This window comes from Euprymna scolopes, chromosome 17 (assembly GCF_053919585.1).
Source record: "Euprymna scolopes isolate OS-2025 chromosome 17, ASM5391958v1, whole genome shotgun sequence".
Classification (NCBI taxonomy): domain Eukaryota; kingdom Metazoa; phylum Mollusca; class Cephalopoda; order Sepiida; family Sepiolidae; genus Euprymna; species Euprymna scolopes.
The window spans coordinates 114,008,823-114,025,730 of NC_136498.1; the positions used below are offsets into that span (position 1 = coordinate 114,008,823).

A 16,908-nucleotide genomic window follows, 5' to 3' on the forward strand; every position below is an offset into this window, starting at 1 on the left:
TTATCTGTACCTAAATCTAAACACAGATTCCATGAACAAAACTTCTTTCTTAGACCTGTCCGCCTGTGGAACTCTATACTGCAGGTCTACTTTCCAGCTGATTACATACAACGTGGTCAGCTTCAAGGTCAACGGAAATCAGTTCTTGTTGAATCGACCCCTTGTTAGATAATAACATTGTTAAAAGTTAAATTAGTTATCATCCGTCTATCTATCTATCCAGTGATATTGTTAAAATAGTTTATATTGGGAGTTATTTATTGTTTAGAGAATGAATTGGTCTGGAATGTAACAATGAGTTCTAGTTGAAGATGTTTACAGAAATTAGCTAAGTTAAAAATAAACAAAATGACCTTCAACAATTGTATGCATGACAGAGGTCACACGTTAAGAGACGTATGCTTTTGATAATGACGTACCGGAACTGACAGGTCGAAGAGACAAGAAGTTTAGTCAGTTGAGAGTTTGAGTTTGGTCATGAAAGTGAGCAGACGTGCCTCAAAGCTGAGAAAGAACAAATATGTAAACACGTAATGCAGACTCCTAGTAAAGACCACTGAGACAGCCGAAATAAATTTATATTTTAAAAATAAAAAGTGTTGTTTTGTGGTTTCACAAAAGAAAAAACAGGTGTCTCAATCGGTTATGGTGCTGGTTGTTGCAGATTTTATCAGAGCCCAGCAAAGACAGAAGAAATCCGGATAAAGAAAAGGTATGAAGCAGCTATATATTCTTCTTATAAAATATGATACCTTTATGTAAATATGAACTGTGATATATCCTCGTGTGATAACTGTCGTATTCAATCAGACGTGCTTGAATATATATATATATATATAATATTCAATAGGGAATTGATTCTGTAATAATACATACAAAATCTGCATGAATTAAAATATATTTAAACATATTTTACAACTGCTCCTCCACCCTCGCTAAACAAATTAATAAAAAAAAAAAAGCAAATTTAATTTAAACCTGTTTTCTGAATTACAGAAAAAAAATAAAAATAAAAATAAAAAAGTCTATAGATAGACTGGTACAAAGTCTGAGAAGATGTATATGCAAAACAGAAATACCAGAAAGAACTACGTTGATACAAAAAGACACTGAAAAAGGGACGACCCCCCTCCCCCAAGCAATTACAGACCAATAACCTGCTTACCAACCATGTGGAAAATCTTAATAGCACAACTTGGTGAACAGATCTACTTCTTTAACACTCGTGGACTATTATCCGAGGAACAAAAAGGATGTCATTGATTGAGATTGTCGGACTGACTTCCTCATCTTGTTTGTTAACGTCACAACGTTTCGGCCGTTTTGCCTCCGGCCTTCATCAGGTGTTTTGTATCGAAATTTAATTTAATCGATACAAAACACCTGATGAAGGCCGAAGGGCAAAACGGCCGAAACGTTGTGACGTTAACAAACAAGATGAGGAAGTCAGTCCGACAATCTCAATCAATGAAAACACCTCATCTCAAAAATACAGATAATTAAAAAGGATGTCAGAAAGGAAAAAGTGGGACATAGGACTTCTTATACATAGATCAAAAAATGTTAAAAAACTATAAAGCAGAAAAAAAAAGAACATAGTCATGGCATGGATTGATTTCAAGAAAGCCTACAATAATTCCACAAGCATAGATAATTGAATGCCTAAAATTATTCAACAAGATTATTAATATTATTAAGACAGCAATGGAAACATGGAGACTGGAACTAACAACTGGATGACAACACCTGACTCAGAGGTATCTTCCAAGGAGACTCATAACGACTATTACTGTTTGTCATAGTCATGATGCCACATAACTACATACTTAAGAAATTTGATGCTGGATAGATGTTTACAGTCAGGGAACAAAATAATTAACCACCTCATGTACATGGATGACCTGAAGCTGTTAGTAAAAAAACAAAAATGAACTGGAAATGCTGATAAACACAACTGGGATATTCAGCCAAGACATTTGAATGAAATTTGGAATGGAAACGTGTGCACTATTACGGGTGAAAAAGGGTAGCACCAGAGACATCAGACGGTATCGACTACCCAACCAAAAGGAAATGAGGGCTCTTGGTGAATATGACACTTAAATATTTGAGGGGCTCTGGAAGCAGACAATATCAAGTCTACAGAAATGAAGGAGAAGATTGAAGAAGAGCACTTGAGAAGAATAAAGAAACTCTTAGAAACAAAAGTATACAGTAAAAATCTAATTAAAGGAACAAACACATGGGCAGTATCGCTAATAAAGTACTCTGAACAATTCATAGGCTGGACCAAAGAAGAACAGGCATCTAGATCAGAAGATGAGGAAACTAATGACAATGCATTTTACCCAAAAGACAAAACTGACCAATTATGTGAAAAGAAACGAAGGAGAATGATAAATGTAGAACACTGTAAAAGGCACAAAAAAGTCTTGAAACAATGTAGAAGTCACGGAAAGACTGGTCACCACAGTGAGAGATATCGTCAGGAAGAACAATGCAATAAAAACAGAAACAAAAAGACATATTTGGGCTGGGGCATCGGCTACTAGTCTCTCGCTCCTTGACAGGGTTCAAAGGAGAGTCGCAAATCTGATAGGCCCTAAACTGGCATCTAAGCTTCAGCCTCTGTCCCATCGTCGAAACGTTGCATCCCTCTGCCTGTTTTACAGGTATTATAATGGTGAATGCTCTGATGAACTGCAAGCACTTGTGCCCCCACGACGTGAACACCCTCGACAGACCCGACAAGCTGCAAAATCCCACCCCCACACTGTAGAGATCCCTAGATGTAAAAGATCTTTCTACTCCAGTAGTTTCTTCCCCAGAACTGCTAGACTTTGGAATTCCATTCCAGGTCACTGCTTCCCCAACTGTACTGACATGCATAAGTTCAAGTGCAACGTGAACCAACATCTCGCTGCCCTAATCCCTACATAGTACCCCAGTAGATGTTTCCCCTGATAGTAGTCCCCTACATCAAAGTGGCAATGTGCCTTGTTTGGGGTGAAAATGTAATAAAAAAAAAAAAAGAAAAGAAAGCCCCACATGGATGATATAAAAAAATGACAAAAGAAGAGAATCACGAAAACACATGGACATTAGAGCAGGTCGATTTTGGAACCCCGGTGAGGCAATGGTGATGATAGTTGGGGTTTGGCATAGAAAAGACCTACACGAAATATTTTTCTCAAAATCGTTATCTTTGCTTGAGGAAATGACTTTAAAAGTTTAAAAAAATTGAAGCGATTAAAAGTTTTTCGGTGAATTGTCAAGAAAACAATCCGTACTGTTAAGAAAATGGAATCATTATTTAGAATATATTTTAAACTATATTTTTAAATAAAATGAGTGAGGATAATGAATTAATAAAATATTAACTGTTAAAGGCAAAACTATGTTTTATAAATAATAAGGACCAAAGTTCGCTTTTTCATTTCAGGAAGTTTTTTTTGGGGTGGAAACATTTTAGATTTCACCGTCGCAAAACACGCTCGTTATTGATATTGAAAATTAACGTTTGTTTATTATTTAATTTGAAAACATTACGATTTAGGTTTATTTTGTTTAAAATATATATTATTATATTTCAATTGTCTGCAGTTAATTTAAATATATTTGATTTATCTTTTTTAATTTGTTTTTCTATTAGGTTGGTGCAAAAATAATGCCATTTTCTGATGTTCAAATGAATGTCAAAAACATTATTTTTGCACCAACATAATATTTCACATCAAATTCTATTTGAAATTTTTATTCAAATATGGTAACACTCCAGTTTTATATTAAAAAAAAAAAAAAAAAAAAAAAAAGAAATAGTCCAAACAATTTTATTCTACACATTCTTTACGGAAAACATAACCACGTAAATTTTCAAGTTTTTCTACTTAATAAAAAATACTTTGCAGAAAATTAGTGTCAACTTTTAATTTCTTTTATTTTTAGGGAGTAATTGTTTTTAAGGAGTGTTTTTCTTCTAAAATTATAGTTTTAAAATCAGATAACCTACAAAGATTAATACGAGTAAATAAGGAAACTCCTTTAAAGGTTTTTCGTTATTTGTGCATCTATGTTATTGTGCTAAAATAACTTTATTATTTAGAAAGTCATTCTTAATATGGGAAGGAGGTTGTATTGTAACTATTCTATACTTTCATCTAAAAATTTAATAAACAAAAAATTTCATAAAACTTAAACTTGAAAATACTATTAAAAATAGCATAGTAACATAGATGGACAAGCACTGGTTTTTTAAACACTAAACACTCGTTTAAAATGACACAGCTACAGCAAGAATGAATCTCTTTATGGATAAATTCATGTTATCGAAAGAGGAGCTAAAATCTGCTAAAAATGTCTAAACTAAACTCTACTATGCGTCTGATTTGCTTTGGTCCTCTCTCTTCAATACATCTAATTCAACTCTACAAAGTTTTTCATTATTTCTTATAACTAGCACTTCTTTTTTGACGTATGAAACTGGAAGATAGCCTAATACAGTTTCCTTCAGTTATAATCCATTTATTTATTTTACTTTCCAGATTAGAATGTCAGTAAAAGCACAACGTTCAGTTTTAACCCGTGGTTCACAAAATTTGCTGGTCCACCTTGTCATTTGGATGAAACAGCACCCCGAACTTCACAACAAGTCATCCAGTTTAGTTAGTTCCTCAAAAACAGTTATCCCCACTTAAAAATAGTGAGATTTCTAAGCTAATTGCCAAGTTATTGTACAATTAGTATTCGGCAAGCAGTCAATCCACAATTGCCCTTGTTAAGATAATATTATATAGGACAGAAGTTCAATATATTTTGCTATAAGAGGGTCAAACAGATTGATAGGAAATTCTTGCAGCAATCAAAGTGAAAAGAATGAAAGAACAGCTAGACAGACTGTTTGATATATTTTCTTGTAGCTGTAAACTTTCTGTCTTGAGATCTGATGACTTTGCAGTAAAGTGCAAGATAGAAAATTGTCAAACAAGGCACATAGTCTGCACTTGTCCTCATAACAAGGAGGTAAAATTAATTCTATAGATTCGCCTGCAATTATGTTCCCTTTTTGTGGAAAATAAAATAATATATTGGTATTTATTATGTAATCTGGCTCTATTATTAAACATGCAAATTTTCCAATTTTCAAGTTCCACTAGAAGAACTGCCATTCACAGCAATTTTTAAATTAATTGATGGAACAACAAAAAGCATTTACTGGTCCTTTGGGGAAACTTTGTATCAATAATTATCAAGATTTGCCTCAAACAGAATTCTAAAAAAAAACAGTGTCCTTCCCGATCATCATTATCTGACAGCAGAAGAAACAAATAATTTAAGTGTGAAGACTAGAGGATACTTTTTGAGTATGCTGTTGGCATTCCTTGTGGAGAAGTTAACTTAGAAAATTATGCCCTTGAATCAAGGAAGATGGCTAACATAAGTCCCAAGATTAATGTGTTTATGGACCAGAGTTGTCTATCCTCAAACACTATGATAAATTAAACATTTTGGTCAAATTTATCATCCAAGTGTATGCAGTTAGTTGGTTTAATATGATTCAGAGAACAAAACAGCATTAGAACACTTATTAATCGGCCGATTATTTAAGGCCGATTATTTTAAGGCCGATTAATCAGTAAGCAGCCAATTTGCTAATCAGTACATTCTTAGGTAAATGATGTAAATGTTTCTTTGATAAATTTTCACTGGCAAGCAAAAAAGAGAGTCAACTTGTCTTCATTTCCAATATAATTAATATTAATATCATTTATGACAACAAAATTTGCTGATAAATCGACATTAGAAAACCTATTAATTGACCAATTAATCAGTAATCGGCCAATTTGATAATTGGTACATCCCTCATATATATATATATATATATATATATATATATATATATTAGCAAAAGTACCTGTCGTTGACTGGGTTACAAATCAGCCTACAGAAAATGGACTGTGATTTATGAAAGTATGATAGGTTATGAAAAGGAAGGGTTGTAAAGAGATAGCTTCGAATTTAGGGGTATCAAAACCAAAGCAAAATAGGATGAAAGTAAAAATAAAATAGATAAACCCCATAATTTATTATACCATACCTGTTCACACTGAAACACTTCTCACAATATTCTGTGGATCAATATTAAAAAAAACCTTGTTAAACTTTGTGACATATTTCCATTCTATGGAGGTCAAGCGCGAACGAACACCCCATAATTTTATTATACCATATTTCTTCAAACTGAAACATAATTATCAAAGTATACTTACGCAGATAGATATGAAAAGTCTTTATTAAAGTTTGTGCCTATTTCCATTCTATGGAAGCCAGGCACGAACGCAGACCCCACAATTTTATTATACCATTCCTATTTAAGTTAAAACATACTTATCAAAGTATTATTATGTACATCTATATCAAAAACACTTGTAAACGTTTTTTTTTAATTTTTACATTTTTTATTTCCATACTTTGTGGACCACGCGCGTACGCAGACCCCACAATTTTAATGAACCACCGTTCTGCCAGATCAAACATACCCATTCATGTGTCTCGATACATCTTCTATCATTATATGTGATCAGTTTTCTGTAATAGTCAACCATATAGAAGCCTATTCATGACCAGACACATAAGGTCGGAATACTGTTGCCACATCTGGGCAGGAGCTGCTAGAAAGGACTTGTTCTGCCTTGATAGAGTTCAAAATAGACTTCGTAGCCTCGTGGGAGATGTCCTTTTCTCTTCCCTGCAACCTCTATCTCACAGAAGAGATATTGCGAGTTTGTCTCTGATGTATCGTTATTTTCATGGAAAGTGTTCGACTGAGCTTCAGTCTATGGTCCCCCCTTGCCAAACTTTCACAAGAAACACTCGTCTAGCTGAAAACACTATCAATAATTTCTCCCACTCTTTATCTGTGCCTAAACCTAAACGTAGATTCCATGAACAAAGCTTCTTTCTTAGAACTGCACGCCTGTGGAATTGTCTTCCGTTTTCCTGCTTTCCAGCTGACTACAATATGGTTGTGTTCAAGTCTAACGTAAATAAGTTCTTGATGAGCCGTTCCATATAAGTTATTAAATTTACCAAATTTTCATTACTAATGATTACTATATTGTCCTATTTCTACTGTTCACTCTTTAACTCTTATCCTTGAGTGGCCACTTGGCCTTGATAATGTGGTGATGCCTGTGTAAAAAAAAAAAAATACACAGACGTTCAGCTTTATATTATAGATACACACACACACACACACATTATATATATATATATATATATATATATATATATATATATATATATATATATATATATATAAAGTACACAAAAGGCCAGTGTAGTAAAATTCTATTTCCTGTTCTTGAATTTATTCAACAGAAAGCAATTCTTAGTAAGAGGAAAAATAAACATTTTTTTTTTTACTTATCTATCAAACCCCAAATTGTCAAATGTTTATGAGAGGACGCCTGACCAGATCGTCTCTTGAAAAATTATCAAAAAATTTCATCAAAGCCGAACGAATCACACTTTTTTCTTCGTGAATTACTTGCCTGAAACTGTGCAGTGACACTCATTCAAATTTTTTCTTTTTTTTTTTTTTTCCTCTGCAGAATTTTCACGTTTACCATCAAAACAAGAATCAAAATTAAACATACGTTTCAAAATTTTTTTTTTAGAGGAGGTTTGATAATTGGGATTATTTGGACTACTATTCTCGCCTAGGTCGTTAGATTCAGGTTTTAGCTGATGTAATTGTCAAACTTAAGGTGCATTTTTTTTGATATTGGAAACCTTCCCGTTGTACTTGTTAATCTTTATGTCAAACTCTGAACCAATCAAATTGAAGCCTTTATTTCATCTGCGGGGATATATTGGTTAATTTCTTTTATTATTAGTTACTAGCTGTGGGGAGGGGAGGGAGCTCAGTCTTGTCCTGTTGTAAAATATGCTGAAATATATTTTAATTCATTCAGATTTCTATTTATTATTACAGATTCAATTCTCTATTGAATATGATATTGTACCTAATATATAGTACTGATTTCAAAAGATTTAAAAAAAAAAAAAATATGATTTTGGTGCCAGTGGCTAGAATTGTAATTAAAACATTTAGTACTCCAGCTGTGCTTCCTACCATTTGAACTATCGACCACTAGATTAAAATTAAAGCACTTCAAGCTGTCAATGAATGGCAAGTTGAAATGAACATTTTGCATTTTAATTTGCCGACATATCTGTATGCGTTATTAATCCATCCAAACAGAAATTTTACTTCTTAGAAACAACCCTTGGCGCATGGTTGTTATTTCCTGTTAATTTTAATGTTATGTGACCAGTAATTTAAAAGTTTATTGGTTAAATATTTTTGTACAGACATACGCGCATACATACATCTGCTGTTTTTGTTATATAGATTAATGCCTGTGGTAAGGATTGAAACTTCAACCTCTACAAGATTGTCACGTAAGATTGACTAGCGGGGATACCCAGCATTGCCCAGGTGTGGTGAGGTGTGTGTGTGTGTGTGTGTGTAGGGGGGGGCAAATCAAAACAATAAAAAAAGGGAAAATAAAGAGTAAGCGAACGAAAAAAATGGCATAAATAACCAATTGTTTAAATGTTAAAATTTTAAAAATCGAAGAAAAGAAAAAAAAAGGCCAATATGTTGGTGTGAATGTGCAACCTTTAAGATAACGACGCTGTCACTATAACCACTGCTCTACGATCGTGTCAGTGAAGTAAGGTTTTTTTTTTCTATTTAAACTAATTCAACAAAGAACGTTTTTCGTGCATGCATGTTTGGCTAAATTGTCATGAAGGAACAATTTTTTGCTATCCTCCCTCATTGCGAACATCTATATCTACAGGAAATAATTGACCGGTTTTTCTAATTCTCACATTATTTGGCCGAGACATCACCCTTTCAGACGGTACCAATTTCGACCTGGTCCAATGCCACTGAGAAAAGTTTTAGGTAGACATACATAAATACATTTAAACAGACAGGTGAGATTTCTATTATAGACTAGCGGGGGGGGGGTAATAAAATATCGAGAAAAAAAAAACACAAAAAACTAATGTAAGGCAAACGAACGATGTTAAATGTAAAAATCGAAAAAACAAAAACAAAAAAGAAAACAGAAAAACAAACGTTAAAACTGCTTTAAAAAATACCCACCCCCCACCCCAAAAATAAAAACACGTGAAAAATGGCTTAAATAAGCCTGTTTCGATATTAAAATTTAAAATATCGGTGGGTACCCGGGTGTTTTTGGGTGTGTGGGGTCGGTCAGGGGTGGGGAGTGTTAATGAAAACCTAAGAATAAGCGAAGTAAAAAAAAACAAAACAGAAAGGCGAACGTTACGTGAAAAATGGCTTAAATAACCCTGCTTCAATATTAAAATTTAAAAAATCAAAAAAAAAAAGAAGAGAAATAGACATCTCACACCACGATTCGAACCCAAAACCTAACCAACTGAGCTAAGATGACAGACATGAAATTGTGTCAGTTCTTCAAATATTTAAACTAAATCAGGTTATGACGTCGTCTGACGCATGCGTAGAACCGATCTCGTCATGAGAAGTATTTGGGTGCCATCAATTGGAATTGAAATCAAAAACAAAACTGTAGCATTCAAAGCTGGTGATGTTACCACTGTACCAACGTGACACGCATATGAATGAATTAAAAATAAACTAAGATGAATGTACAAAATGTATAACGATTTTTTTCAATTTTGACTCCGTAAAAAATATTTTAATCGACTAAAGATCCATAAAAGAACGGTCCATAAAATTCCAATCATTTGAGGCCCTTGGTGCTGCTCTACAACTTTTAGTTTTGGAAGAGATAGAGTTTGAAAATATGGAGGCAGGCAGACATAATGAGTTTTATAAATTAGAGTTTAGCTTTAACAGTTTTCGTCGAAAAAAATTTACAGTTAAAAGGAAACAAAACAAAATTTTTAATTTTTTCTATTCTTTTATTTCAATAATTTTCTTAAAATTCTTTTAGAGTAGCATTAAATCTGAAAAAAGAACAATGTGTAGGTTACATGTAGGCAAAAAAGCACGCATACACAGAAACAAGTAAAATGGTCAGATGTTAATATAGACAGGAGAAGGGGGGGAGAAAAACGCTAATTAAAATATAAGTTATCTCCCTTGTATTATTTGAGCCATCATTTAAAATTGTTGCTATTGTAACAATCTTCCTAACCAGAATGATTACTCTTTGAAACAAACTAAAGCAAAAGACATTTTGGTCTTGTAACTAAAATACTGGCAGGACAAAGATGAGTCAGGTTCAATAAATATTCAATAAATAATTCAATAGATAAAGATAAATATCAATGTGTCAGATGCGATACTATTTAGATCTAACTTCTAACATCCAGCTGACTTAATTTATATTATATTTATGTTTGTGTGCTCCACTTTTTTTTTTTTCAGAAACTACTAGGCTGATCTGGCTGAAATTTTGTATGGACCTTTATGATAATGTGAAGCAAACTAAGTATTATGGTATTCATTCAATGCAAAGTTAGGGAAAGGTTAATAAAGATAGTATTTAATGCAAAAATAAGCACAAATTTAACCATATTCAGTGTTTGTTAAGCTATAATTAAATCGATTTTTTAAATATATCGTTTTAAGCAAAAACAGTGTTACATACTTAATTGTCATGTCGAAAATAGTAATATATCCAAAAATTTCGAAAATTAATTGAGTAGAACAACTGCTATTGTGTGTTTAGTAAAAAAAAAGTCTATCATTATAGACAACAGATATTGCAGCCATGACAAGTAATCTAAAATATTCCTTTCAGAGTTATGTCCCCTGTCTATAGACTCCTACTGCCTACTTTATAACGTCTAAGAAAAATGCGATTTTACCCAATTTTCCGTAAAAATTACTTCTAACTATAAATAAACTTCTTGGATATATTACTATTTTCGGCATGACAATTAAGTTTGTAATGTTTTTGCTTAAACCGACATATTTAAAAAATCGATTTGTTGACTATAACTTAACAAGCACCCAATATTCAACAATCAATTTAGTTTTTTTTACAGGCTAGAAGTTTTATATGTTAGAAGATAATTTTATATATTAGGAAGTTATTCTCATTGCCACCTCTTGGCTATGGAAAAATGTTTTCTTTATATATTATTGAAAATTTGAAAACTATGAAGATCTCAATAAACACATTCTAACATGAAATGGGCAGAAAAATAATATTCATCCTCATTTAAATGAAACGTCAAGAATTCATTACTAATTTGACCTTGACATATTTGGCCAAAATTGGACAAAACTCAAAAAAATAAATCGCCTGACAAAATCTGATTTGAAGTCCAAAAACTGAAAAGATTAATCGCTTCTAATCTCGATATTAATTATAGCAATACCAGACACCATAACGTTCAGCGCTGGACAAGGCACACACTGTGACTTAATTTGACACTCAGTCTTTAATCAGTAATAAGTACATTTCTCCTAACTCCATTAAAATAAAACTTATATAACTGGATTCACAATAAAATTTACTTTATTTTTTTTGTGATTTGTATATTTGTAGAAATCGCTATTTAAATCCGACTATTAATGAGCAGAGCATGCCTGCTGGCGGTAGATCACTTTTTGCAAATAAGCGGTCAGTGTGTGTTCACATAAATACTCGAAGCGGAAGTTGGCCCCGTCAACAACGTTTCTAGTTTGTTTTTTTTTTTTTTTTTTTTTAGATAATCAGGGAAAAGAATTGTTTTTGCAAAGAATTTAAACACAACATGTATGTCTTTCCAGTCAAAAGTGAGAATATTTCAAAGTTGATGCTTTGTAGTACAAAGATAAGTAAAAGGTAGAAACTGTGTTCAAACGCTATTTAATAGTGAATATATTCATTTCTTTTATCCAAAAATTTGAAAAGAATTAGATAAAAAAGTTTTATGCATGAGTTGATTGAAATAGTGACAGCTGCATAGAAACATAAAAATTTTTGTGTGCCAAGATGCGCACAAAAAAAAAAAAATCTGTAAACAAAACGTTTGTCAATTAACTTACGAACATAAAGTATTCATTTTATTTTTATTATTTAGAAAACATAAGTTTTTAATTCTTTGAAAGAGAATAACCGATAATGACCACACTTTTAAATGAGTTAAAACACACAAACCACTTATCCAGTTAAGTAAAAGAATAACTTTAATTGGGTTTGTTTTACAATCCACGGAGGTATGAAAAAGTGGTCGAAAAAGAAATTTATAACAAATAAATGTTACCAAAGGCAAGATACTCTTCTACCTATCTCGATAAATTTTTGGTCTTGTAAATGTTTATTCTGTTCAAAAACAAGTAGTGTCGAGCGTTACATGAGAATAAGAAAAAAATCTGAATCTACCGAGTTGATCTGGTTGAAATTTTGTATGAACCCTTTTTAAAATAAAGTGCAATGAACTAAGTGTTACGGTATCACTTTAATGCACTGTTAAGGATTAATACAAATTAGTATTTATTGCAAGCATAAATATAACCATATTCAGCCATCAGTTTGGCATAAAGCATTCAATCTAAGTCAACGAACTATAACTTTTATCTGTTTTTAATAATAACAAGCAACACGTGTGTGGTCCCCCTCTGGTGCTGCATGTGAGATGATGCCACAAAAAATAGTGAAGAAATAATAAATGTGATAAGTGTGAAGGGCCAACGTTGCCTTCACATTTTTGCCAAGTTTCAGAAAAAAATCTAATGGATGGGGCAAAAGTTATGGGGTAAAAAGTGTAATTTTTTTTTAATTTTAGAGCATTTTTGTGACCCCTTTTCAACTCCTGGAAATGCCTAATCCCAGTGAAAATGGACAAATGGTGCAGTTTCATGTCTTAAGAGATGTATATTTGAATTTAGCACCATGGAAAACCACTATATAGACATAAATATCAAGTTTTTGAATAATATGAAAAAAGAGCTCCAAAAAGGCATGTTTTTTTTAGCCCTAAAAGTCCCAGACGGATGCAAACCAGAATTATACCAGGGTCAGCCATACTGAATTCATATTAAGAACTATGGCCTCCACATTTTGGCCCAGTTTCAGAAAATCTAATGGATGGATCAAACGCTATGGGGCAAAAAGTGTTAGCCATTATGGGGCATTTTTTTTACCTCTTTTGAGCCCCTGGATATGCCAAATACCAGTGTAAATGGAAAAGGGTGCAGTTTCAGACCTTAACACATGTATATTTGAGTTGACCACCATGAAAAACCACTATGTAGTCAGACATATCTTACAGACAGATTTTTTGAGAAATATGAAAAAAGAGTCACAAATTTATCTTCAGTTGAACTTTGACAACTAAATATTTTTGTTTGCTAGTCAAATAGAAAAGTTACTAGTCAAATTCACATGATTTTTTGAATAGGACATCTTAGTTCCGTGGCAAGTATGTACATCATAAAGATTTTTCTGTATTTTTTTGTTTTTTAAATAAATGTAATTCTAAATATGCCTTGAATTTTATGTTAAGATTTGAAGGTATAAACATTCAAATTTCTTTGGATGATTTCTAAACAGTCTTTATTAAAAAAAAAAAAAAGAGTATATTGTTCTATGAAACCTTTTATTGTTGAAATAATTTGACTTTGCTTGATTTATTAAAAAATAAAATAAATAAAAATACAAACATTTTTCACTTAGTAATAAGCTTTGGAAGATTGTCAGTGAAAAAACACAATCTCCAAAAGATAATTGTTTTAAAAAAAACCTAATGCTGACACTCTGGAAGTCGCTGGTGCTGCCGCACATTGATTACTGTTGTCAGCTGTGGACTCCGGACAGAAAAGGTCATATTCAAGCATTAGAGGCCATCCAGAAGTCGTTTCTAAGAAAGATAACTGGTTATAGTCAATTGAATTATTGGCAACTGCTGGATACGTTGAATATCAAATCGATTCAACGCAGGCAAGAAAGATATTCAATCATCTATACCTGGCATATGATGGAGAACCAGGTGCCCAACGCTGGTATACAGCACCATATCTCAAAACGTGGCAGAAGGTGTGTGGTACCACCCCTAACCAGTGCCAGGGACAACTGGATCCGACGGCTCAGGGAATCGAGTTTAAATTCCCGGGGTCCTACGCTCTTCAATTGCCTACCACGTAACATCAGAGAGATCACGAACTGCAAAACAGAATCGTTCAAGTCGGCGCTGGATACCTGGCTGAAGTCTGTACCAGACGAACCTCAGATCCCCGGTTATACCGCCATGAGACGCAGTGAATCCAATAGCTTACGCCACATGCTTGTCTGTGTAAAGAGGGACAGCGAAACGGTGCAGCGGTCTATTGATTCGACGCCGCCTATACCGTCCCAACTGGAGGCCGCTTGCCGCAGTGACCTTGGAGGGCTCTGACCGCTGAAAGACATCACACAAATCACACAAAAATATTTCCAGTCGCCATTTGAAAAAAAAAAAAAAAAAAAAAAAATCACCTGCAAATGCGACTGTTTCATTCGCAATATAAAGCCTAATATGTGCATCTTAATTCTGAAACATCCGGATAATGGACTTTGGGGAATGAGAAAAGTGAAGAAAGCTCAGTCATTGGTAATGATATCAATTCCCCTTTCTTTTTTAGTGCTTCTGTAATAACTTTTTCATGATAAAATATAATTTTATCATGCACTTACACACACAAAGACACAATATATATATGTATTTCTTAAAATGTACCACTTTTAACAGGAACAAACACTCACTTTATTGTTCATTTCAACAAATCAGGATTTTATTGGCAGCACTTACATACAATTGATAAAATCAGTTTGTATTCCTGCTAAAAGCGATAGAGTTTAAGAATATTTATAGCTCTCAGTAGTATGACTAGAGCTATCTAAAAAAAAAAAAAAAAAAAACATTGTGTTCTATATATGTATTATAACTTGCTTATATATTTGAATACTCTCCTAATTAGTAAAAATATGTAGAAAATATATTTTTTTCTATCTATAATATAAATATTTTTTTATTCTTTTTTCGGGTTTGTATTACTGTACACAGATTCGAAAAAGTTGTCAAAAAACAAATATATAACAAATAAATGTTATCAAAGGCAAGATAAGTTACTTTTCTACCTAACTGGATATATTTTTTGTGTTTTTATTCAGTGTAACATGTTTATTCAGCTCGAAAAACATGCAGTGTTTACCGATGTATTGGAAAATTCAAAATGGCAGCCGACTCTCTCTCGGAGAGGGTACGTTTGGGAAAAGGTATTATAAATAATAAACTAGACAAAATACTGTTAGAAAACAACCGAATATATGTCAACTTATGTCACGGTAACATATATTGAGCGAATTTCTAACAGTATTTTGTCTAGTTTATTATTTATAATACCTTTTCCCAAACGTACCCTCTCCGAGAGAGAGTCGGCTGCCATTTTGAATTTTCCAATACATCGGTAAACACTGCATGTTTTTCGAGCTGAATAAACATGTTACACTGAATAAAAACACAAAAAATATATCCAGTTAGGTAGAAAAGTAATTTATCTTGCCTTTGATAACATTTATTTGCTATATATTTGTTTTTTGACAACTTTTTCGAATCTATGTGTACAGTAATACAAACCCCTTTTTTCTATTATGATATAAATCTTATTATCGTGGAACAAAATGGAACCTACCTCTGATTGCCATCCAAGCATCATCTTCCACTTTATGCCTTGCCAGTTCCTCCTCGGTCACTTCCAGGATTCTGTTGCCAACTCCTGTGAGGTCTTTGCCGCTTCGACCTAATCGTATCCAATCCATCAGTGAATGACCTTTCTTTAAACCAACCTTCTTGCGGCTAACAGATGACGGTAACGTTACAGAGGAGCGTTGCGGGGAGTTAGCAGCTGGAAACTGAGGCATGACGAATGACGGATTCTCGTCCATTTTCTCCATTTGCAAAAAGGTTTTACTATCACGACTGGGACTAACAGGTCGTGAACGAGACTTGCCACACCCCAGTTTGACTTCTCTACAATTAAAGGAAAAAAAAAAAACAAATAAAATTAACACACAGAAAATGTTTTCATTTAAACTAGGTTACAATAAAACAAACGGTTCTGGATTTTTTGAGATGACGATTGATTATTCGTATTATTTCAATTCTTTAGACTACTGCTCTCATCTTGAATATTATTTTCACAACTATTTGGTCAATGTAACCTGACATTCTTTAGGTGTATCTTGTCGAATTCGGGAATCTTTCTGCCTAACAGGGGAATTTGCATGGGATTTCAAATGAAACCTTATATTTAATCCATAGGGATAGCATGTTTTTCAGCCTTTTTTCGGCATATCTTGTCTGCAAGGATCCGTGGCATAGTGGATAAGGTATTTTGTAAAATTCAGTTCTGAGTTACACTCTTCTGAAGGTTGAAGTTCAATGTGAGTGATACTCAAAATACAATCGCTAATTACTGAGGACTTCTACTTGGTTATGGCTGACGAAGACATGCTAACTTCGTGGATTAAATAAAGGGTTCTGTTCAAAATTCTGTACTGATCCCTGAATTTGACAGGACACTCGTGAAGAAAGTCGGAGTTTACATCAATTAAAACATTGTGAAAATAACACTCAAAATGAGAACAGTTGTCTAAAGAATCCAAATAATACGAATAGGCAAAAAAAAAAAAAAAAATCTAAAAACAATGTGGGCCGATAAATAGTTATAGAAAACAAAGATTTATTTTGCAGCAGAAGAAGCCACCAAATTAGAATTGTTCGAATTTTGTTGAAAATTTGTCATCTTGTGTGTCATTGGTGCAGAAGCCAATTGTCACAGTGTATAACTAAGAATGCTTTAAATAAGTTAAAAAAAAATAATCATTCGAAATGAAATGTGATTTTGTAATA

At 33.0% G+C, this 16,908-nt stretch overlaps 1 protein-coding gene across 6 annotated transcripts in view; it reads right to left on the reverse strand.

Moving 5' to 3' along the window:
* Nucleotides 1-16,908, reverse strand: part of LOC145296895 (cytochrome b5 reductase 4-like) — a 162,049-nt gene that overhangs the window by 49,092 nt on the left and 96,049 nt on the right. For 5 of the 6 annotated variants that reach the window (XM_080143054.1, XM_080143056.1, XM_080143050.1 and 2 more), the window contains one exon: nt 15,689-16,026. In XM_080143054.1, the coding sequence (XP_079999180.1) occupies nt 15,689-15,950 (262 nt within the window). In that variant the 5' untranslated portion in view covers nt 15,951-16,026. Of the gene's footprint in view, nt 1-15,688; nt 16,028-16,908 lie in introns of all 6 variants that reach the window. The other variant, XM_080143052.1, reaches the window with a different exon arrangement.